The sequence below is a fragment of the Hyla sarda genome, chromosome 1 (assembly GCF_029499605.1).
Source record: "Hyla sarda isolate aHylSar1 chromosome 1, aHylSar1.hap1, whole genome shotgun sequence".
Taxonomy (NCBI): domain Eukaryota; kingdom Metazoa; phylum Chordata; class Amphibia; order Anura; family Hylidae; genus Hyla; species Hyla sarda.
Window position 1 is genome coordinate 279,990,354 of NC_079189.1, and position 25,470 is coordinate 280,015,823.

At 41.2% G+C, this 25,470-nt stretch overlaps 1 protein-coding gene across 1 annotated transcript in view; it reads right to left on the minus strand.

Moving 5' to 3' along the window:
* Positions 1-497: 497 nt before the first annotated feature.
* The window catches only part of LOC130368852 (AP-1 complex subunit mu-1), a 42,804-nt gene continuing 17,831 nt past the window's right edge, over positions 498-25,470 (minus strand). The window contains exons 6-12 of the mRNA XM_056573173.1: positions 22,226-22,352; positions 20,320-20,462; positions 20,096-20,167; positions 19,685-19,843; positions 19,210-19,335; positions 17,071-17,146; positions 498-1,290 (exon numbers count right to left, since the gene is read on the minus strand). Coding sequence (XP_056429148.1) covers positions 1,268-1,290; positions 17,071-17,146; positions 19,210-19,335; positions 19,685-19,843; positions 20,096-20,167; positions 20,320-20,462; positions 22,226-22,352 — 726 coding nt within the window. The 3' untranslated portion in view covers positions 498-1,267. The remainder of the gene's footprint in view (positions 1,291-17,070; positions 17,147-19,209; positions 19,336-19,684; positions 19,844-20,095; positions 20,168-20,319; positions 20,463-22,225; positions 22,353-25,470) is intronic.

Here is a 25,470-nt window from a genome sequence, read left to right on the forward strand (position 1 = left end):
AAGAATAATGTATACAAGCAATAAAACCTGTAATTTTTTTTTTCGACACATACAAAATAAATCTATCACACACATACCCATGTGGGGGTATGTGCGGCCTACAATGATAGAAGTAAAGGTCTGTACCAACAATCTAGCAGCCCTGCAAGCACAATACTTGAACCATGTAATTTTCTGATTAATGAATACCGGTCTACTAGATTGTACTTGTATTGGGCACGTCTGCAACTGGCTAAGGGTCCTTTTATTTTGACAATGTTTTTCCAATATGCTAATGTACAGAAGCTTTCTGGTCAGTTTGCTCCAGTGTATTAGCACAAACCCAAAAAAAGAGAAGGTAGTGCAGAGTTTGTAAGGGAAATCCTCTAAACAGTGCACATTCAGGGCAGAATAATGAACTACAACAGGCCTAATGTGCCTTATGGAAAGGGAAGAAGCATTAAGATTCGCTTCAGGTTTTAGGTTGTGTTTCATTGTGTAAAGACTCAAACTTCAGATCATTTAATCTGCATTTAATGCGACCAAACATTCAACATAACATCTGCACAAATAAAAATAGCATTATGTGACTAGAAGAAGGTGTCCTACAGATTAAATTTAGTTTTATATTCTAGCCAGGATTGACCAAACTGTATTGGTCCCTTGGTCAATAGGAGAAATCCATCCAATCAAAGTAAGCTATTTCGCCTATATGCTGGAAAAATATTCAAAATCAAGACTTCTTAAATCCTTCTTAAAAGCGCAGGAAAAAAATACTGAAATAGGTTCTCATGGGCCAAGGCATTTGTAAAGGTCTCTACTGAGGTAAGCTTTTTTGTAACCGAAATCCAACGTTATAAACGGTGGTTGAAACACTTTCTGTCCTAAGAGAGGCCAGGAATCATCTTCAGATCAAAATCACATTTAAAGATGATGGCACTTCAATACAGGCACATTGCAAATAAGCTTATAAGATGGCTTGTGTAACAGATGTATAGTGAGCTTGTGGGTCACCTTGAAATATACAGAACATAAAATGACCATGCAGAAGCAAAGACAATGTCTTTCCAGGATGTTAGTCAAACTCATCTAAAATTGTATGAAATACATTTTTGTTTTCTGTAAATATGGACAACTGTTCAGCAGCTTGTATGCAAGGTCTTATAACCTTCATTCAATTCAGCAGATTTCTTCCATGTTCCACAGAGCACCTATCTAATTGAACCTTCATATAGATTTCTGGATTCTACTAAATATTAAGTGAGCCATACAGTAGATTGACACTTCTTTACTGTGTTCGAAGCTGATAGTCTATTGGAGAGAAGAAAGGATAAAAATATCAGTACACTACAATCCGCATACAACAATTATCTTCTCAGAATATATTATATATATATGACTAGCTGAGTACCCGGCGTTGCCCGGTTTTTCCTTCCTAATCCTTGTTGGGGAGGAAAATAAACAAAGGAGGAAGCTTTTGAATTCATATCCAGTCCTCATATATTGTTGTCATATCCCAACCCCATATCCCGACCCGTAATATGTGTACCAGGTATTGAAATATCTCCAGCTGTACGGAAATTATGTGGGAACATACATTTCCCATTGATTTGCATGGGACTTTAAACAAAAACCCCGACCCTCACAAATGGGGGTAGTTAAGGGTTAAATTAACCATCCTATAATTTAAGTGGACATATAAGTAACATGTGACCAAGTATTATCAAAATATCTCCAGCCGTTTGGAAGTTATGCAGTAACATATTTCCCATAGAGTTGTATGGGACTTTAAACATAAACCCCGCCCCTGGCAAATGGGGGTGAGTAAGGGTTAAATCACCCATCCTATGTTTGTTGTTGACATATAAGTAACATGTGTGCCAAGTTTCATGTTAATATCTTTAGCCGTTTGGAAGTTTTTGTGGAACATACACACATACACACACACACACACACACACACACACACACACATACATACACACACACGTTGAGTTTTATATATATATATATATATATATATAGATAATGAAAGTAGAATGGGCAGAAGTGTCCTTTACACAAATAGTAAATTACAGGAAGTAGAATACTGTAAAAAAAAAAAAAGATTATACTAAGGGTTAATTTACACGTACAGTTTCCAGTGCATATTTCATGCTACAGATTTAAAGCTGTGTGCAGTCTATTTGTTAACATTGAAATCTGCAGCATCAAATATGCCCAGGATACTGTATATGTGAATACGCCCTTAAAAGGGGTTTACCAGGATTTTAACATTGATCACTTATCCTTGTCCATTAATATTTTATTGCTGGGGTCAAACTGGGGGTCTCAATCAACATACAAAATGGGATGAGCTTCTATGAGTGCCACATCCCTTTTACTGTTCCCAGACAGGTTGTACAAATGGAAATCTGTGCCTAGTACTGCAGCTCTTTACCATTCAGTGTAAAGACTGGCAGGGGTCTGTCTCATAGGTCAGATCCCCACTGATCGACCATTAAAGGGGTTATCCAAAGGCTCAAAAGTATGCCCATTGCGTGGTATATAACAAAACAAACATTTACTTACCTCCAGCACACTCCTGTGGTGCCTTCAGTGACCCACTCCAGGCAGCCACATCCATAGCCTTTCTGAGCTGCAGCATAACTGTTGGGGCCAGGAAAAACCCAGGCCTAGTGTGTCATACTTCCACTCAGTGAATCGATGGCTGGGGCGAGACATTGCGGCAGCGATTTGCTGAGTGGCAGCTTATGGTGCAGCTCAGGAAGGCTATCGCATTGGGGGACCAGAGCAGGACACCAGAGGCACCTTGTGATCGCTGGAGGTAAGTAAAGGTTTGTTTTGTTATACCACACAATGGGTATCATTTTTGAAAAACTCATTAATTGCCTATCTTTAGGCTACGTTGTCAGTTTTTGTGTCCTAGAGAAGCCCATTAAAGGGATTGTCCAGAAAAACACAACTTAACTCCTACCCAAAGGATAGCAGATAAGTGTCTGATTGCAGGTAAAATGTGAATGGGAGGACTATAGCACCCAGAAAGATTATCAAAATTAGGCATATTTAGTTTAGAAGAAAATGGCTACCAAAAGGGCAACCAAATAACTATGTATATCATAGTAACATAGTTCATAAGGTTGAAAAAAGACCAAAGTTCATCAAGCTCAACCCATATCCCTAATGAGTCCCTGTTGAGTTGATCCAGAGGAAGGCAAAAACCCTCATACTAGAGGTAAAAATTCCTTCCTGACTCCAAATATGGCAGTCAGAATAAATCCCTGGATCAACGTTCTGTCCCTATAAATCTAGTATACATAACCTGTAATGTTATTATTCTCCAGAAATGCATCCAGACCCCTTTTTAACACTTTTACCAAGTTCACCATGACCACCTCCTCCAGAAAAGAGTTTCACAGACTCACTGCTCTTACAGTAAAGAACCCCCGTCTGTGCTGGTGTAGAAACCTTCTTTCCTCTAGACGTAGAGGATGCCCCCTTGTTATAGATACAGTCCTGGGTATAAATAGATAATCGGAGAGATCTCTGTACGGCCCCTTGATATATTAATACATAGTTATTAGGTCTCCCCTAAGTCTTCTTTTTTCTAAACTAAATAACCCTAATTCTGATAATGTTTCTGTGTACTGTAGTCCTCCCATTCCCCATATTACTGGTTGCCCGTCTTTGAACCCTCTCCAGCTCCACTATATCTTTCTTGTACACTGGTGCCCAGTACTGTACACAGTATTCTATGTGTGGTCTGACTAGTGAGTTGTACAGCGGTAACTTATTTCCTTGTCGTGGGCATCTATGCCCCTATTGATGCACCCCATGATTTTATTTGCATTGGCAGCAGCTGCCCGACACTGGTCACTACAGCTAAATTTACTGTTAACTAAGACTCCCATGACCTTTTCCACGTCAGTCGTCCCAAGTGTTCTCCCATTTAACGCATTATCCCAGTCCGGATTTTTCCTCTCCATATTGGCACATTTGCCATGCGCCAGTCCTGGAGAACAGACCCTGTCCTTATAGAGTCCTTGAATATTAGAAATAGGGGTCTGTTGATTACATTACTTAACTCCCTTAGAAGACGGGTGAATGCCATCTGGACCTGGTGATTTGTCTATTTAGATTTTTTTTTGTAGGTAGTACAGAGATCTCCCACGTGATCTATTTATACCCAGTGATGCAGGACGTACATTTACATCCTGCGGCAGCTCCCGGTATGTGAACGCACTCAGGGGCTGAGCGTGCTTCATACCCGGCAGGTCCCGATTGCTATCAGCAACCATGACCCGTGGTTAACTTAATATTGCCAATCGGGCTGATGTCCGGTATTAACTCTCTAGACGCCACGGTCAAAGTTGATCGCGGCGTCTAAAACGGGAAAATACTGTTGCTGGTTAGCTCAGTGGGCTGTTCAGAACCGCCGTGGTGAAATCACGGCATCCCGAACAGCTGAGAGGACACCAGGAGGCTTCTTACCTTGCTTCCCGCTGTCGATCATCGCTCTGCTGCTCTATGCCTGAGATCCAGGCTGGAGTAGAAGAGCACCGATAACACTGGTCAATGCTATGCTATGATGGTTTGAATCATCCCCCTTTTCCCATTTAAAAAATAAAATATGTAAATAAAAAAACATCTGTGGTATCGCGTCCGAACTGTAAAAAGATAATGTTTAATAAACAGCACGGTCAATGGCGTACATGTAAAAAATAAATGTTAAACCAAAAAAATGTATAAAAAGCGATCAAAAAGTCCCATCAAAACAAAAATGGTACAAATAAAAACTTCAAATCATGGGGCAAAAAAATTAGTCCCCATACATCCCTGTAGATGGAAAAATAAATAAATGATAGGGGTCAGAAGATGACAGTTTTACACATACAAATTTTGGTGTATGTAGTTATAATTTTTTTAAAGTAGTAAAATAAAAATAAAACCTATATAAAATTAGGTATCCTTGTAACCATATGGACCTACAGAATAAAGATATGGTGTCATTTTTACTGAAAAGTTCAATGCATAGAATCAGAGGCCCCCCAAAATTTACAAAATAGGTTTTTTTTTCCCAATTTTGTCCCACAAATATTTTTTGTCTGGTTTCGCCATAAATTTTGGGGTGAAATGATTGATGCCATTACAATGTACAATTGGTGGCACAAAAAAATAAGCCCTCAAATGGGTCTGTAGGTGCAAAATTAAAAGAGTTATGACTTTTAGAAGGTGATGAGGAAAAAACAAAAAAGTGCACGGAAAAACCCTGAGTCCTTAAGGGATTAATTTAAGAGCAGTGAGACTATGAAACACTCTGTGCCAGAGGCGATGGTCATGGTGAACTCTATAAGAGAGTTCAAAAGGGGCCTGGATACATTTTTGGAGAATAATAACATTATAGGTTATGTATAATACAGGCGTGTGGAATAAAAAAAAATAATAAAATAAAAAAATAAAAACTTTTCAATCAACTTGTCCTGGTACACAAAATAATTTTAACCAAAATAGTAAATAAATAAGGTCTTGATTAGATAATCTATTTTGTTTTTGCACTTTTGTTTTTTCCTCCTCACCCAATAATAGCCATATATTTTTCCTACAGACCAATATGAGGGCGTGTTTTTTTTTCGGGACAAATTGTACTTCATTTTTCCATAACATGCTTTAAAAATTTTTTTTTTCAATTATATACCTTATTTATCGGCGTATAACACGCACTTTTTAGGCTAAAATTTTTAGCCTAAAGTCTACCTGCATGTTATACGCTGATAAGCCGCTGCAGTTCAATGATTTAAAGCGGGCGCTTTAAATCAATGAACTGCAGCGGCTTTGCAGGTGCAGAGACCGCCAGCGCTGCCGGCTTCTCTGCCCCTGCCTGCCCTGGGGTCTAGAGCCCTGCTGCCGACCCTTCTCTCCCCCTGGCTATCGGTGCCGCTGCCCGTTGTCTCCCCCTGACTATCGGCGCCGACAGACAGGGGGAGAGAAGGGGCATCGGCACCGCTGCCCCGTTGCCTCCCCCCATCCCCGGTTGCATAATTACCTGTTGAAAAGGGTCTGCGCTGCTTCAGGCCTCCGGTGTGCGTCCCCTGCGTCGTTGCTATGAGCTGCACGGCGCAAAGACGTCACTCGTCATTGCGCCGCGCAGCGCATAGCAACGATGCATGGGACGCACACCGGAGGCCTGAAGCAGCGCGGACCGACCCCGGCAACAGGTAATTATGCAACCGAGGATGGGGGGGGGGGAGGCAACGGGGCAGCCGGCAATGGGTGCCGCTGCCCCTTCTCTCCTCCTGGCTATCGGCGCCGCTTCTCTCCCCCTGGCTACCGGCGCTGGCAATGGGGCGCCGGCACCGATAGTCAGGGGGAGAGAATGGGCAGCGGCGCCGATAGCCAGCGGGAGAGAAGCGGCGGCAGCAGGGCTCTAGACCCCAGGAAAGGCAGGGGGAGAGAAGCGGGCAGCGACGGCCCCTCTCCCGCTGCCTTTCCTGGGGGTGTATCGGGGTATACGCATGCACACACACGCACCCTCATTTTACCATGGATATTTGGGTAAAAAACTTTTTTTACCCAAATATCCTTGGTAAAATGAGGGTGGGTGTTATAGGCCGGTGCGTGGTATACCCCGATAAATACGGTATATAGTAAGAGAAAAAATTAGGGAGATTTTTTACGCCAATCACCTTGTGGTCAAACTAACATGTTATTTTGATACTTTAGGTTGGCCTGATTACAGCAAAACAAATTTTTTTGTTTTCATCATGTTTTACGGATTTAAAATTAGATTTGTTACATTTTCTGACCCTTATAACATAATTATAAAGGGGTATTCCAGGAATTTTTTTTATTTGACTATGCTTGAGGGGCTGTAAAATTAGTGTAGTTCATAATATAGTGTATGTACCTGTGTGTGACAGTTTTCTCACAATTCTTCTGTGATTTTCCCCCCCAATATTTATTTTTAAGAGCATACAAAATGACTGTTGTCTCAGATTTTTCCCAATAGTCAGCTGATGACAGGGAGCATGTCTGCTTCAATGGGTTGGTGGGGAGGATCGCTTGGTGGGAGAGAGATCAATCTGCAACAGCTGTAGGCACCCTGATTGAAAGCCACACCAATTTGAATGGATGCAGCTCATTTATGTTTCAATGGGTGGGGTGGCTGATGTGTGGGAGGGAGGAAAATGGAATTGTGGTATTTGTAGTCAAAAAAAAAAGAAAAGTCAAACAGGAAATAGCAGTTCACAAAAAGCTAGCCACAGTGTTTTGGTAATCTCACAACATAGCCATTTAGCCCCAAGACAAGTGCAGATCCTTCCTAAGCATGTCCATTACTGTCTGCCAGGTACGTACTAAAATCACCTTATGGTGGATAACCCCTTTAACACCATTAATCATACGGTATATGTAATGTTGTATTTTAATAGTTCGGACACTTACACTCTCGACAATACAAAATACGTTTATTTTTATTTTATTTATTTTATTTTATATTTTGTTTACATGTTTTTTTGCATGGGAAAGGGGGGGGGGGTGATGTGAACTTTTAATATGGACGGGGTTAATGTGTGTTTTTTAAACTTTAAACTTTTTTAGTCTCCTAAGGGGACTTTAAGAAGGAATCATTAGATTCCTCATATAGATCAATTAAGTCCCATAGAACTCCAATGATCTTTGTGATCTGTACTCCTTTGGTTGAGCCTACTCCAGGCAGGCTCAATCAAATGCAGATCCACAGCAGCCATGGGATGAGAGGTAATCCCTCCGGCTACCTCCACAGTGGATCGCCCAAACCTCCACAGTGGATCGACCACCCCCCGCAATTGCATTGGGGGCGATACACCCCCACTGGACCACAGGGGATGGTTTAAAGCTCCCTTTAGACGCCACTGTCAACTTTTACAGCGGTGATCTAAAGGGTTACTAGCCAGCTGAGCCGACCACCACATGCCGGCTATTAGCGGTGGCCCCCAGCTACAGGAATCACTGAGGGTAGCCGGGTATGGAGCAGGCTCGAGGATGAGCACCGCTGTATTTGTTGGGGGCTTTTAGGTCCGGCTCTGTCAGCCAAAGCAGGGCTAAAGGCCTGAAAAATTCACCTGCCCGATGCCCAGAACTGCATGTCCCGGGCATCGGGATTTATACATCTCTGATAATATATTTATAGGGATAGAACGCTGATCCATGGATTCTGAATGTCATATTGGAGTTGGGAAGGAATTTTTCCCCTATGGGGCAATTGATATCAGTTTTTTTTTTGCCTTCCTCTATATCAACACAGAAGAAAAACAATAAGGATATAGGTTGAACTTGACATCTGCCAAGCTAATCAAATCAAGAATGAATCAAGAGACATAATACAGTGGTCCGTCAACATACAATATTAATTGGTTCCAGGAGGACCATTGTATGTTGAAACCATTGTATGTTGAGTTCATATGTCTATGGAAATCTGATAATTGGTTTTGGTGCCCCGGAACCACTGAACACACTCAAAGTAGGAATATAGAGGGGAATTCACCAAGCTATTTAGAACATTTTTAAGTCATAAATTGTCGCACCAAAAGTCCTTTGGCTAGATTTATGCCATGGGCACTGATTCACTATTTGCAACTCTTCTATGAAAGTCACAAAAAAAGTCCCATCGGACATCACTCCCCAAATGAACTGACTTGGTTTTGGTCATTTAATGACAGCCCTCATGTTAATATAATTTATGGAACATAGATTGCATGGATCAGTGTTAACAGCGCTCCTTTACTACAGCCTGCAATGGCTAGCTGCAGCATAGGAGCGAAGATCAAATGGAGGAGAGGCAGGTAAGTGGCTTCACTCTGTCATTTAAGCTGATCGGGACAACATAATTTCACCACAGTTGTCCCTATCAGATTTCCTGAGCTATCGGCACGGTGATATCAAAGATTTTGTTCTGGAGCGGGTGAACAGCTTACCAGAGGTACCCGTCAAAAAATTTGCAGCACTTTTACAAGTGTGATCGTGATGTCTAAATGGTTGATACCGAACAGCGGCAAATAGCCGATGCCCGGCATTTGGCACCGTGTATGGCAGTTGGGGAGGAGGTGAAAGGCATCCTTGGTCCTTAAGGGGTTAAGGCAAACAAAATTAAAACATATATGGCAGACCATGAGGGATCTGTTACTCACCCTGCATGATAGGACTCCTCTGTGCCCTCTCCTGCCTCATGGCACTCCTCTGTGCCCTCTCCTGCCTCATGGCACTCCTCTGTGCTCTCTCCTGCCTCATGGCACTCCTCTGTGCTCTCTCCTGCCTCATGGCACTCCTCTGTGCTCTCTCCTGCCTCATGGCACTCCTCTGTGCTCTCTCCTGCCTCATGGCACTCCTCTGTGCTCTCTCCTGCCTCATGGCACTCCTCTGTGCTCTCTTTTTAAATCTGACAGTGCCCATTTCATGTGCTTCTAGTTTAAGGTTGAAAAAAAGACAAGGTAAACGTAAACCAATGCTGTGTTGGCCCAGGGGAAGGTAACCCCCGATATGGCTGATGCTACTTGTGTCATGACACAGGAAAATAGCTTTCCCTACTCCAATATATCAGAATAAGTCCCTGGATCAAGGTTCTATCCACATAAATCTAATATCCATAGCCTGTAATATTTAAGTTTTACAGAAAAACATCCAGGCCCCCCTTTAACTTGTTTATTGAGTCAGTCACAACATCATGTGGCAGATAGTTCCATAGTCTCACTGCTCTTTTGCCAAGTTCACATTAGCCTTGGGCTCCATTCATAGGTGCTCTGCAAGCAAAGTCTGTTTAAATTACGAGATTTGAGAGGAGAAATACAAATTCAGCATTTCCTAATTATTTGTTTTTCCACTTAACTCCTGTGAAATACTGGACTCCAGGCATTGTGATCCAAATTGCCCCTAAGATGTCTTTTCTCCAAGCTAAATAACCCCAAGCTCGATAACCTGTCTTGGTACTGTAATCCACCCATACTATTAATCCTTTAACCCCTTAAGGACCCAGCCATTTTACACCTTAGGACCCGGCCATTTTTTGAACATCTGACCACTGTCACTTTAAACATTAATAACTCTGGGATGCTTTTACTTATCAATCTGATTCCGAGATAGTTTTTTCGGGACATATTCTACTTTAAACATAGTGGTAAAATTTTGTGGTAACTTGCATCCTTTCTTGGTGAAAAATCCCAAAATTTTATGAAAAATTAGAAAATTTAGCATTTTTCTAACTTTGAAGCTCTCTGCTTGTAAGGAAAATGGATATTCCAAATATTTATTTTATTTTATTCACATATACAATATGTCTACTTTATGTTTGCATCATAAAATTGACGAGTTTTTACTTTTGGAAGACACCAGAGGGCTTCAAAGTTCAGCAGCAATTTTCCAATTTTTCACAAAATTTTCAAACTCACTATTTTTCAGGGACCAGTTCAGTTTGAAGTGGATTTGAAGGGTCTTCATATTAGAAATACCCCACAAATGACCCCATTATAAAAACCGCACCCCCCAAAGTATTCAAAATGACATTCAGTCAGCGTTTTAACCCTTTAGGTGTTTCACAGGAATAGCAGCAAAGTGAAGGAGAAAATTCACAATCTTCATTTTTTACACTTGCATTTTCTTGTAGACCCAATTTTTGAATTTTTACAAGGGGTAAAAGGAGAAAATTTATACTTGTATTTGTAGCCCAATTTCTCTCGACTAAGCACATACCTCATATGTCCATGAAAAGTGTTCGGCGGGTGCAGTAGAGGGCTCAGAAGCGAAGGAGCGACAAGGGGATTTTGGAGAGTACGTTTTCCAGAAATGGTTTTTGGGGGGCATGTTGCATTTAGGAAGCCCCTATGGTGCCAGAACAGCAAAAAAAAACCCACATGCCATACCATTTTGGAAACTAGACCCCTTGAGGAATGTAATAAGGAATAAAGTGAGCCTTAATACCCCACAGGTGTTTCACGACTTTTGCATATGTAAAAAAAAAAAAAAAATTTCACTAAAATGTGTGTTTCCCCCCAAATTTCACATTTTTGCAAGGGTTAATAGCAGAAAATACCCCCCAAAATTTGTAACCCCATCTCTTCTGAGTATGGAGGTACCCCATAAGTTGGCATGAAGTGCATTACGGGTAAACTACAATGCTCAGAAGAGAAGGAGTCATATTTGGCTTTTTGAGAGCAAATTTTGCTCGGGGGCATGTCGCATTTAGGAAGCCCCTATGGTGCCAGGACAGCAGAATAACCCCCACATGGCATACCATTTTGGAAACTAGACCCCTTGAGGAACGTAACAAGGGGTACAGTGAGCATTTACCCCCCACTGGTGTCGTTCAGATCTTTGGAACAGTGGGCTGTACAAAATATTTTATTTGCACAGCCCACTGATCCAAAGATCTATCAGACACCTGTGGGGGGTAAATTATCACTGCACTCCTCATTACATTCCGTGAGGGGTGTTGTTTCCGAAATGGGGTCACATGTGTTTTTTTTTTCTTTTTTGCGTTTGTCAAAACCGCTGTAACAATCAGCCACCCCTGTGCAAATCACCTCAAATGTACATGGCGCACTCTCCCTTCTGGGCCTTGTTGTGCACCCCCAGAACACTTTACGCCCACATATGGGGTATCTCCGTAGTCAGGAGAAACTGCATTACAAATTTTGGGGGGCTTTTTTCCCCTTTACCTCTTGTCAAAATGAAAAGTATGGGGCAACACCAGCATGTTAGTGTAAAATTTTTTTTTTTTTTACACCAACATGCTGGTGTAGACCCCAACTTCCCCTTTTCATAAGGGGTGAAAGGAGAAAAAGCCCCCCAAAATTTGTTAGGCAATTTCTGCCGAGTACGGAGATACCCCATATGTGACCCTAAACTGTTGCCTTGAAATACGACAGGGCTCCGAAGTGAGAACGCCATGCGCATTTGAGGCCTGAATTAGGGATTTGCATAGGGGTGGACATAGGGGTATTCTACGCCAGCGATTCCCAAACAGGGTGCCTCCAGCTGTTGCAAAACTCCCAGCATGCCTGGACAGTCAACGGCTGTCCGGCAATACTGGGAGTTGTTGTTTTGCAACAGCTGGAGGCTCCATTTTGGAAACAGTGGCGTACCAGACATTTTCATTTTTATTGGGGAGGGGGGCTGTGTAGGGGTATGTGTATATGTAGTGTTTTTTACTTTTTATTTTATTTTGTGTTATCGTAGTGTAGTGTTTTTAGGGTACAGTCACACGGGCGGGGGGTTACAGCGAGTTTCCCGCTACGAGTTTGAGCTGCCGCGCAAAATTTGCTGCATCGCAAACTTGCAGCCTGATACTCACTGTAAGCCCCCTGCCCATGTGAATGTATCCTGTACATTCACAAGGGGGGGACCTCCAGCTGTTGCAAAACTACAACTCCCAGCATGCACAGTCTATCAGTGCATGCTGGCAGTTATAGTTTTGCAACAGCTGGAGGCACACGGGTTGGGAAACACTGAGTTAGTAAACAGACAATGTTTCCCAACCAGTGTGCCTCCAGTTGTTGCAAAACCACAACTCCCAGCATGCCCAGACAGCCGAAGGGCATATTGGGAGTAGTGGTTACGTAACAGCTGGAGGAGAACAGTTTGGGGACCACTGTGTAGTGGTGTCCAAGCTGCAGCCCTCCAGATGTTGCAAAACTACAACTCCCAGTATGCCAAAACTGTCCAGGCATGCTGGGAGTTGTAGTTCTGCAACATCTGAAGGGCCAGATGTTACAGAACTACAACTCCCAGCATGCCTGGACAGTAAGGGCATGCTGAGGATGTGTAGTTTTGCAACATCTGGAAGGGCACAGTGGTCTCCAAACTGTGGACCTCCAGATGTTGCAAAACTGCAACTCCCAGCATGCCCAGACGCCAAGGGCTGTCTGGGCATGCTGGGAGTTGTAGTTTACAGGGTCCCATTACAGCAATGCATGTCGTTTTACGGCGACGTGCATTGCTGTAAAGGGCCCGACCGCGGCTGAAGATCTACTCACCTGTCACCGCCGCCGCCATCTTCATCGCCGGGATCCGGGTCTTCAGGGACGAGGTAAGTACCGGGGCTGGTCCCCAGCACTCCCCCGTCCCCCGCCTGGGATTGGTCGGTTAACTAACCGACAGATCGCAGGGTATAGGAGGAGGTGGCAGGTTTGCCACCTCGCTCCTATACATTAGCATGGTCTTGGCTGTCTGTGACAGCCGGGATCATGCGAAATTACCGGGCGGTCGGGTCCCAGAGACCCGATCAGCCCGGTATCGCCGCAGATCGCAAGGGTGATTTCCCTTGCGATTTGCGGCGATCGCCGACATGGGGGGCCTACATGGCCCCCCTCGGCGTTTGCCCTGGATGCCTGCTGAAGCATTTCAGCAGGCATCCGCTTCCGATCTCTGCCCGGGGCGCGGCAGAGACCGGAGAAACACCAGGACGTACTAGTACGTCCTGGGTCCTTAAAGCCCAGGGTGCCAGGACGTTCTAGTACGTCCTGGGTCCTTAAGGGGTTAAGGGCCGGCCCATTTTTAATTTTTGCACTTTTGTTTTTTCCTCCTCACCTTCTAAAAATCATAACTCTTAATTTTCCCACCTACAAACCCATATGAGGGCTTGTTTTAAGCGCCACAAATTTTACTTTGTAATACCGTTAATCATTTCACCACAAAACCTACTGCGAAACCAGAAAAAAAATATTTGTGGGACAAAATAAAAAAAAAAAAAAATAAAAAAAACATTTTGTAAATTTTGGGGGCTTCTAATTTTATGCAGTGCACTTTTCAGAAAAAATTACCCCTTATCTTTATTCTGTAGGTCCATATGGTTACAAGGATACCTTATTTATAATATATTTTTTTTTTACATGCACCAAAATTAGTATGTTTAAAATTGTAAATTAGTATTTTGATGGCATCTTTTGAATCGCATTTTATTCATTTTTTTCCTAGTATAAGTGACCAAAATACACATTTCTGGACTTGGGAATTTTTCGCGCCTTTGACCCTGCGGTTTAATTGACATTATATTTTAAGAGTTCGGACATTTACACATGTGGCAATACAACACATGTTTAGGTTTTATGTTTAATTTTTTTTATTTGAAAGATGGAAAAAAGGTGGTGATTAAAATTTTTTATTAAGAAAGGGGTTAATGCCTATAATAGGGGTTTATAACATGCAATCTTTAGATTGCATACACTGATCAATGCTTCTTCATAGAAGAGCATTGATCAGTGTTATCAGTGCTCTATTGCTTTAGCCTGGAAAAGCTGAATGCAAGCCTGGAGAACCGATCGCACGGCAGGGAGGAAGGAAAGAGACCTCACCCTGTCTTCTCAGCTGATAAGGATGCTGCTGTTACGCCGCGGCATTCCCGATTAGCCCACTGAGCTCAGAATTAACCACTTTTAGACACCGCAATTAACTTTGATCGCAGCGCTTAATGGATTAATGCTGGACATCAGCCCAATCTGCGGTGTCCGGCATTAGCCGTGGGTCCTGGTTGCTGATAGCAAACAGGACCCACTGGGTATGATGTGCGCTCACCTGCCGAGCGCATGTCATACAACGGGGGCTCACAGTGGACGTACATATTCGTCCATTTGCGGGAAGGGGTTGAAGATTACCTGTCATGATCTTGATACATTTTTTAATCCTTCCGGTTCACGCCCCCCATCATGATAAAACAACCCCTGTCTTTATTTTTATTAATTTTTTTTAGTTTTCTACCTTGATATTGTGCTGTATCTTATGCAGAGTCTCAGTCAGCTCCATGGACTTGGGAGAGACGTAACCCAGCAGGCATGACATCATCTGAAGCCCTGCTGGGGAGAACTTTCTCCCTCACTCTGCTACACAAAGCTAAGAGCAGTCCAGTGTTTGATGAGGTGTGATTGGCTGAGACCGCACACTCCCCCTCAGCTCTAACTCTAACTGAACTCTACAGGGCTCAGATCTGCCCAGCAGCTGCAAAAGAGAGCAGAAATATTCAGCACAATGCTTAGCACAATATTTAGCACTATGCACTGAAGGTATCATGACTCTACGGCAATGTAACAATGTTACCAACCAGGGTGCCTCCAGCTGTTGCAAAACTACAACTCCTAGTCTTGCTGGGAGTTGTAGTTTTGCAACAGCTCGAGGCACCCTGGTTGGGAAACCCTGCTCTACAGTCTAGCTCAGCTCAAAGGGAAAGGGAGCTGAAATATTCTGCTTTATACACGCTATACACTGTGCTGAGCTGAGGTCCCAACTGCCTTTCCTGACATTTGTCTCTGCCAGGCTGCTGCAGGTGGCAATCTGATAGCAGGACTGCAGGCAGGACCAGAAGGAGAACCCCTGGTGGCCAAACTTGTAGGGGTTAATTTAACATAAAGTTACAACATTTTATTATAAAATAATTCAAAATAGGCTAATTTATAAGATAGTTAAACACTAAACACTTAGGTCCAATTACATAACATAATAATCAGTAATTATTATGATTCGTATGTCTTTTGCACTGTGCCACTTTACTCTTGTTTAAAGTAAAGCAACCACCATGGTCTTTATGATGTAGATTGATTAAACCTACCTCAGCTACTAAGCTGTTTGTTCAGTGCATGCGTAGCCTTCCATTAGTTGGTTCCTCCAGCACCTTGCTATTACTGTGGATTTCTTTTAAACATTTTTAACCCCTTAACGATGAAAGACGTAAATGTATGTCCTGGTGAGGTGGTACTTAACGCACCAGGACGTACATTTACGCCCTAAGCATAACCACGGGCATCGGAGCGATGCCCGGTTCATGCGCAGCAGGTCCCGGCTGTTAATCGCAGCCAGGGACCCGCCGGTAATGGCGGACACCCGCAATCCCGTGGATGTCCGCCATTAACCCCTCAGATGCCGTGATCAATACAGATTACGGCATCTGAAGCATAGTGGTCACTTAAATGGATGATCGGATTACCAGCAGCGCTGCCGCGGCGATCCAATCATCCAGCACGGCAGCCGGAGGTCCCCTCACCTGCCTCCGCTGCCTTCCGGGAGTCTTCTGCTCTGATCTGCCTTCCCACAGACCAGAGCAGAAGATGACCGATAATGCTGATCAGTGCTGTGTCCTATACATAGCACTGAACAGGATTAGCAATCGAGTGATTGCTATAAATAGTCCCCTATGGGGACTATTAAAATGTAAAAATAAAAGTTTAAAAAAATAATAATAATAAAGTAAAAAAAATGTGAAAAACCCCCTCCCCCAACAAAAACGTAAATAGTCTGTATCTAGATTGGGTACAGTGCATGTATTGTTCCTCATGTTTCTTAAAGGAGAACTCTAGCTAAATGAAATTAATATAGCTGCATATGTTAAAGTTATATAACTTTGCAATGTACAAGTGTAATATTTGTTGAGCACATACCCTGTTTCTCTCAGCTTTTCCTTCAGGCATCACTTTGCAATGTAACACACTTTTCTCTTCAGGTCTCAGACAGCCGAGAGCCTTTCAGTGTATGATTGTTCCTGCTTGGTGCACACACACCTCCCTCATTTATATTCACTGTTAGCTAACCATGTGACTTGCTCAGCTCTGCTGGTAGCTTACACAGGAAACAAGCGCAGAGGCTGATTGTCTGTGTAGTTTTCCGCACCTCTTAGGAAGTACATGTATTTTCAAAGGTTATTTATGGGAGCTATCGGGGTTCTGATTTTAAAAGAAATCAGCTGGTATACCCTGTGGAGTCATGGTGAGCAAATATATATAAGTTTTTATTTTTACCACTTTTGGCCGGATATCTTCTTTAAGTTGATCAATTGGACTTCCATCTTGTGTTTACTTTTGGTGTTACCAAGGTTTAAATAGCTAGTTTCAGAATTTAGCTTTGCACTTATTTATCATCTATTATCTAATAAATTGTATATCTATTTTTGAATACTTAACTTTTTGAGTTTACTTTTATAAAAACACATTCTATGTTCTCTCAAATGATATAGATATGTTTTAAATGTCCATCTTTAACATATTTACAAAAGTTTTTTCCAGTGATCCTTACATTTTTCTGTTTAAAAGTCATTGCTTTATCTACAGGTTTAGTCACTGCCCTCTGCCAATAATGCCCTTACCTCCGTTCTGCGTGATGTATCGCACCCATGGCAATGCCTGGTATCCACTCTTCTCTATTATTTTCAGGTAGCGGACCTGTAGATAAACGTAAAAGTGCCATAAGTTTCTTGCCTAAATACAGAAATTGACATATGTTGAAAAAACGATTAAAAGGAAAATTGAGGCTCAGGATCTTGAATACTGGATAGACATTTATTAATTAATTGTTTCAAATATTTAATGTGCTCCGTGATGCACAGGGCCCTCGTGGGTCAGCGGGGACACAAAATACAATTTAATAAATTATAAAATTACATAGATAGCATAGAATACATTATAATATAAAAATATGTAATAAAATACAATCAATATAAAAGCCAGACGTCTGTGGATATTCCAGCCTGTAAGAATAAAATAGTGGTGCACGTGTCTTTTGAACAGAAATGAATATGTAAAGTGCAGAATTGTACTGTTCAATGCGCTGTTTGTAGAATGAGTGCTATCCGTTGACAACAATGTAACAATTATTACATGGTAACAATGTAGAAATGTCTGGTATACTAGCAGTGTTTATGAGCAAACAGTAACAATGTTAAGTATACTTGCAGTACTGAAGACCTGAAGGACAGATCGCTACTTAGAGACTCGGCCTTCTCATATGGATAGCGGTGATAGTGGGCTTCAATGATGGGGACTGCAGCGCTTCAATGAGCCGTGAATGCACAGAGAGAATGTTCAAATTCACGGTCCTATTATGTGTGGCATATGCTGATAGATACTCAGCCGTCTCAGAAGTTACAGCAATAATGAAAGATCCAGTTTTTTGGAGGCTGTACAGGTAATCCCCGATGCGGTCAGAGGGTATGTGGCGTCCTCGTGGATGTGGCAATGCACATAAGTACCTGGGGCTTAGCGGATGCCGTATAAGCGCAATAGCTGTATTCCGATATAGAGGCTGGATATATGTGGCGTTAGTAGCGGAGCTGGATGCGTTAAAGCTTCTTAAAGCTGCTGAAGAAAAGTCCTATGGAGGACTTGAAACGCGTCCAACTCCACTACTAACGCTACATATATCCAGTCTCTATATTGGAATACAGCTATTGCGCTTATAAGGCATCCGCTAAGCCCCAGGTACTTATGCGCATTGCCACAGCCACAAGGACACCACATACCCTCTGACCGCATCGGGGATTACCTGTACAGCCTCAAAAAAACTGGATCTTTCATTATTGCTTTAACTTTTGAGACGGCTGAGCCTCTATCAGCATATGCCACACATAATAGGACCGTGCATTTGAACATTCTCTCCGCGCATTCTACGCGATTTGGAGAAATTCACGACTCATTGAAGAGCTGCAGTCCCCATCATTGAAACCCACTATCACCGCTATCCATATGAGACGGCCGAGTCTCTAAGCGGCGATCTATACTTCAGCTTTTCAGTACTGAAAGTATACTTAACATTGCTACTGTTTGCTCATAAACACTACTAGTATACCAGACATTGCTACCATGCAATAATTTTTACATTGTTGCCAACGGAAACCACTCATTCTACAAACAGCGCATTGAACAGTACAATGTTGCACTTTACATATTCGTTTCTGTTCAAAAGACACGTGCACCACTATTTTATTCTTACAGGCTGGAATATCCACAGACATGTGGCTTTTATATTGATTGTATTTTATTACATATTTTCATATTATAATGTATTCTATGCTATCTATGTAATTTTATAATTTATTAAATTGTATTTTGTGTCCCCGCTGACCCACAAGGGCCCTGTGCTTCACGGAGCACATTACATATTTGAAACAATTAATTAATAAAGGTCTATCCAGTATCAATTTTCTTTTTAATCACTTTATTTTCAGACACAGTGGGTATAGGTGCCATTTGAGTTGCTCGGATCAAGGCAACTAGCAGATAGGAGCCTCTCCTATTTTCTATATATGTTGAAAAACCAGAAAGGCAAATATCACTTACAAGCACATATTAATGCAAAGATGCCTTTGTCTATTTTTCCTTTCTATAAATGTCCTAACAAGGTTCCACTGCTACATTAGTCTGCTAAAGAAAATTATGTCCTGCATACCTTGCCTCCTAAGAATGTGAGCATGCACTTTGATAATAATGGCATTTATGCTGTGTCAAACCTGGATTCCAGAGGTGGTAAAATAAGGAATCTCAAACTTCACACTTATAGGAGGTTTTCCCTCTTTGTCCTCAGCTTCAACACTTGGGAGGCCAAAATGAGCTCTCATTAGATACTCCTTTCCACCCTGGAAGAGCACAAAACAAAGGAAGGGATAGAGCATTCGTTTTTGTAACAAAAATAATAACCAACTCCAACCAATCCAGCAACTGGCAGAGAAAGAATGAGTAAAAAAAAAAAGTAGCAAATGAGGAATAAAAAAGACAAGTGTTTGACAGAATGCACATTGTTAAAAAACAATCAATAGCTGATTTAATGAAAACAGAATTGATCAACAAAAAAATAATCCATTGCTATATTACTATAGTGCAACCCAAATTACACCCGACTATGGCTGGTATCCTTGTCAAGAATAATCCTTTGTGAAACAAACAATCAAACCATATAGAACTGCAGTAATATGAAATGCTTCTTACCGGGAAAGACTTAATAGACCACACTATCTCGCTATTTTCTGGCACCCATTTTACACTCCCAACTGTGGTTTTGAACTTGGGAGAATCAGCATCATTTGGAACAGGAATGTGAATTTCCACATTGTTGGCAGTGGATCTGCGTTTAAATTGACTTTTGGCCTATAATAAAAATAAAGAAATCCAAATAATGTAGCATGTTCTATAATCAACTCATCCAGAGAAATAATTTTAATTGATCAATTCAAACAGGTGTACTCTGCTGCATCACAGAAATTAGGCTGGGGGGGGGGGGGGGGGGGGTGAGGCGATGGGGGTTGGACGATTAACATCGCTTTCACCATCATGTCTGCCAACTGCAGCGCCTTAGAAACTGAAACAAGTCAAATATATTCCAATGTTAAATGTACTAACCTTAATCATGTATTCAATTCGACTGTGGGAATGTTTTTCTATAACAGATTCAATCCAGATCAGTGGCTTCACCTAAAAAATGAGGAAATCAGGGGAGTAGTAAATAGACCAGGTTGAATGCACAAGTGAAGTTTGCTTTGAGAATTCAAAAACAAGGTTTAACTATGAATCATTTCTTATCTATTGTGTGGTACAGTACACATAGAGGATACAAGGACACTTGCATGAGTGTTCAGTCGATAAGACATGAGCTCAAACTCCCCGTCTGGAGGAATGAAAGATATAGTCCTGTCATTTTCAAATCTAGATAGGCGCACACACTGGTGAAACTTGACATCTTCCAGTTCCACAGACTTGCTCTTTCCACCTAAAAGAGTACATAAGTCATTTAAGTTATCCATCATCTAGGTGAGCAAAACTGCTTGCATACAAAACATTGTTAGACATGAACTATGATAAGGAGTTGTCAGGCATTTCAAATTTTCTTTGAAATCATGAGAAAGTTGTAAAATAAAAAGAACACCTTCTCATCTTACCAATTTCCCACTGCTCCCATTCTGACACTTTCCAAGTCCCCTGCCAGTATTCCTGGTCCCTCTTGACACAGGCCATATATGACTTTTGAAGCCAATCACTAGCCACAATGGTAACAGAGGTAAATGCAATGCGCCATTGGTCAGACTTTTCAAACACCTGTGGGGTGTAAAGGCTCAGTGTACCCCTTGTTACGTTCCTTGAGGGGTGTTGTTTCCCAAATAGTATGCCATGTGTTTTTTTTTTTGCTGTTATGGCACCATAGGGGCTTCCTAAATGTGACATGCCCCCCAAAAACCATTTCAGCAAAATTCACTCTCCAAAATCCCATTGTCGCTCCTTCCCTTCTGAGCCCTCAAGTGCACCCGCCGAACACTTGACATGCACATATGAGGTATTATAAGCAGCAATGCATTGCATGTTCTGACATCTTTCTATTATACCAGCATGAATGTTTTCAGCAGTATGAGCTACTGTAACTCTTTCTATCCTTCACCCATCCGCCAATGTGCACCCGGTTTTACCAATTGTCTTTCACTGAAGCACTTTTGGTAGATAATAACCAAAGCATACCAAAAACACAAAAAAAATGCTGTTTAGAAGATTCTCTGACTTTGATAAAATGACCATTTTTCTGGATTCAAACATCAACTTCAGCAATGCAGTTACCTTGCAGCCAATATATCTCAACCACTGACAGATACAATTGTCACAAGATAATCAATGTTTAAAATCTTTCACCTGACAGTGGACTTAAAGGGGTATTCCAGGAAAAAAACTTTTTTTTTTTTAATCAACTGGCTCCAGAAAGTTAAACAGATTTGTAAATTAAAATGTAGTATATATATCTACACGCGCTGCCTAGGATACTAGATATAGCTGCCGATAATTAATATATGGTTCCCTGTTACCATATATGAGGGGATAAGAATCTAAAAATATATAAATATCAGCGCTAAAAAGGGGGCTTAATTGGTGAATATTTATACATGAATAAAATTAAATAAATATACACGTGAACAATTCTAGTGTGCTTACAAGTTTTGCAAAAGTAAAGCTCCCAGCATCACCAGCTTCTTTCACCATCTGCTCACAGGCAGCAGTGTACTCCCGCCCCTCCCCCACCTCCTCACACGAGGAGACTGTAAACATACAGTAAGGGAGCCAATCACAGCAGCTTTAGATCTGTAGACCTGTCAATTATGAAGTGGGTCCATGATGTAGGTGATGACGAGTGGACACAGCCAGGCTGGTATGTATCCCAGGAGGCAGTTTTTTGACTGGCTTTTTCAGTTTGAAATACTGAAATTTTTTTCATGAAAGCAATTGCAAACCCTATTGTTTTGCATACTTTACAACATATCAAACGTTTTTATATCTGACAGTGCCCATTTAAGGTCATCAGAAACTGACCCTTCACTCTGTCCATAGTTATCAGAATGGTTAAAAAAATAAAATTAAAATAAAAACCAATAGAAAAGCTTAAATCTTGTCCCATTCTGCATATCTATTAGTTTGAAATAAATATAGGGTATACATAGTATATTACATTTAAAGTTTTGTGAAAGCTTTAAAATGGACAAATAGCTTTCTTACGTCCTGTGTTTTCAAAGAGAACCTTGTCATTCAACCCAAGGCGCAGTTCAGGCATTCCAGATAGAAATACTCTCATCTTAATGGATCCAACTATCTCACTTCGTAGGACATTACCATTGGCACTTACCTAAGATATAAAAAAAAATAATATTTCAGAATTATTTGCCTACGTTTTTAATAAAGCCATATGCTGTTCTTTTAATAATTAATCACTGTGATTTAAGAACTATAAACATATAACATTTTGGCATTACACACACTCCTGTGTTGTAGATCCAGGTAGAACTGCATGCTATACGCCACACTGTGCAAAGTGGATTGAACAGTTTCTAGAAAGCTATGGCTAAATGCACACTCCTGTTCAGTGGTGTGCTCATAGACTAAGTTTGCACACAGCATTAAAGGGGTATTCCAGGCCAAAATTTTTTTCATATATCAACTGGCTCCGGAAAGTTAAACAGATTTTTAAATTACTTCTATTAAAAAATCTTAATCCTTCCAATAGTTATTAGCTTCTGAAGTTGAGTTGTTGTTTTCTGTCTAACTGCTCTCTGATGAATCACGTCCCGAGAGCTGTGCAGTTCCTATGGGGATATTCTCCCATCATGCACAGCTCCCGGGACGTGACATCATCATTGAGCAGTTAGACAGAAAACTTCAGAAGCTAATAACTATTGGAAGGATTAAGATTTTTTTAATAGAAGTAATTTACAAATCTGTTTAACTTTCCGGAGCCAGTTGATCTATATATAAAAAGGTTTTGCCTGGAATACCCCTTTAACCCCTTAAGGACTCAGCCCATTTTGGCCTTATGGACTCAGACAATTACATTTTTAAGTTTTCATTTTTTCCTCCTCGCCTTCTAAAAATCATAACTCTTTTATATTTTCATCCACAGACTAGTATGAGGGCTTGTTTTTTGCGCGACCAGTTGTCCTTTGTAATGACATCACTCATTATACCATAAAATGTATGGCGCAACCAAAAACACTATTTTTGTGGGGAAATTAAAAAGAAAAAACGCAATTTTGCTAATTTTGGAAGGTTTCGTTTTCACGCCGTACAATTTACGGTAAAAATGATGTGTGTTCATTATTCTGAGGGTCAATACGATTAAAATGATACCCATTATTACATACTTTTATATTATTGTTGTGCTTAAAAAAAAAAAAACACAAACTTTTAAACCAAATTAGTACGTTTATAATTCCTTTATTTTGATGACCTATAACTTTTTCATTTTTCCGTATAAGCAGCGGTATGAGGGCTCATTTTTTGCGCCATGATCTGTACTTTTTTTTGATACCACATTTGCATATAAAAAACTTTATACATTTTTCATAAATTTTTTTAATAAAATGTATGGCGCAACCAAAAACACTATTTTTGTGGGGAAATTAAAAAGAAAAAACGCAATTTTGCTAATTTTGGAAGGTTTCGTTTTCACGCCGTACAATTTACGGTAAAAATGATGTGTGTTCATTATTCTGAGGGTCAATACGATTAAAATGATACCCATTATTACATACTTTTATATTATTGTTGTGCTTAAAAAAAAAAAACACAAACTTTTAAACCAAATTAGTACGTTTATAATTCCTTTATTTTGATGACCTATAACTTTTTCATTTTTCCGTATAAGCAGCGGTATGAGGGCTCATTTTTTGCGCCATGATCTGTACTTTTTTTTTGATACCACATTTGCATATAAAAAACTTAATACATTTTTCATAATTTTTTTTAATAAAATGTATTAAAAAAGTAGCAATTTTGGACTTTTTTTTTTACGTTCACGCTGTTCACCGTACGGGATCATTAACATTTTATTTTAATAGTTCGGACATATACCCACGCGGCGATACCAAATATGTCTATCAAATTTATTTTTTACGCTTTTTGGGGGTAAAATAGGAAAAAAATGACTTTTTACTTTTTTATTGGGGGAGGGGATTTTTCACTTTTTTTTTACTTTTACATTTTTTTTTTTTTTTTTTTTTTTTTTTTTACACTTGAATAGTACCCATAAGGGACTATTCATAGCAATACCATGATTGCTAATACTGATCTGTTCTATGTATAGGACATAGAACAGATCAGTGTTATCGGCGATCTTCTGCTCTGGTCTGCTCGATCTCAGACCAGAGCAGGAGACGTCGGGAGCCGGACAGAGGCAGGTGAGGGGACCTCCGTGCGGCGTTCTGAATGATCGGATCCCCGCAGCAGCGCTGCGGGCGATCCGATCATTCATTGAAATCGCGCACTGCCGCAGATGCCGGGTCTGTATTGATCCCGGCACCTGAGGGGTTAATGGCGGATGCCCGCGAGATCGCGGGCGTCGGCCATTGCCGGCGGGTCCCTGGCTGCGATCAGCAGCCGGGATCAGCCGCGCATGACACGGGCATCGCTCCGATGCCCGCGGTTATGCACATGACGTAAATGTACGTCCTGGTGCGTTAAGTACCACTGTGCCAGGACATACATTTACGTCCTGCGTCCTTAAGGGGTTAAGAACATATGTCAAGAGTCTAGCCTAAAAATCAGCTACATAGAATGGGTGAAATGCACACTAAAAAGTGTCACAACAATTACACAGTTCAAAAAAAAAAAACACAGTAATACCTAGAAAGTACTAGGAGATACCTGACTGCACCCCCAACACATCCCCCCCCCCTTGCCAAATGAAAGTGAGAATAATGCACATTCTTACTTTTTAAAACAACATTAAACAAACAACATCACATAAAAAACCATTACAATCCAAGAAATTCCTCCCTTATTTTGTCCTGCCCTCTGAGGAAAAGAAAAGACCAGCCATTTCCCCTCCTTACTATATTGTGGTTGACTATAAGGCAGTGTTTACACGGCCGAAAACGTGTGGACATTTCACACATTTGTACAAATCTAGTTGGCGCTAGGACTGCTCGAAAATGCACTGTCAAGGTAATTCTTTTTGCAGATGTCGGAATCAGGATTTCCCCGTCACAAAGGTCTGTAGCAGAAATTCCTGTGCGCACCGTGCAGCAGAGTCCCTTTGAAAATAATGGGACTTTGCTGCATCAGAATGTCCATGTGGAATATTCCTGCAGACATTCTGTCCCATAGAATTCAATGGGATTCTGCCACACAGTGGAATTTCCATGCCAGATGTCCGTCCTTTTTGTGGATTTCGCTTGGATGTCCACACATTTTCCGTGCAGACATTCCTTACAAATTCTGCTGCATGACCCCAGCCTAAGTGGACACTT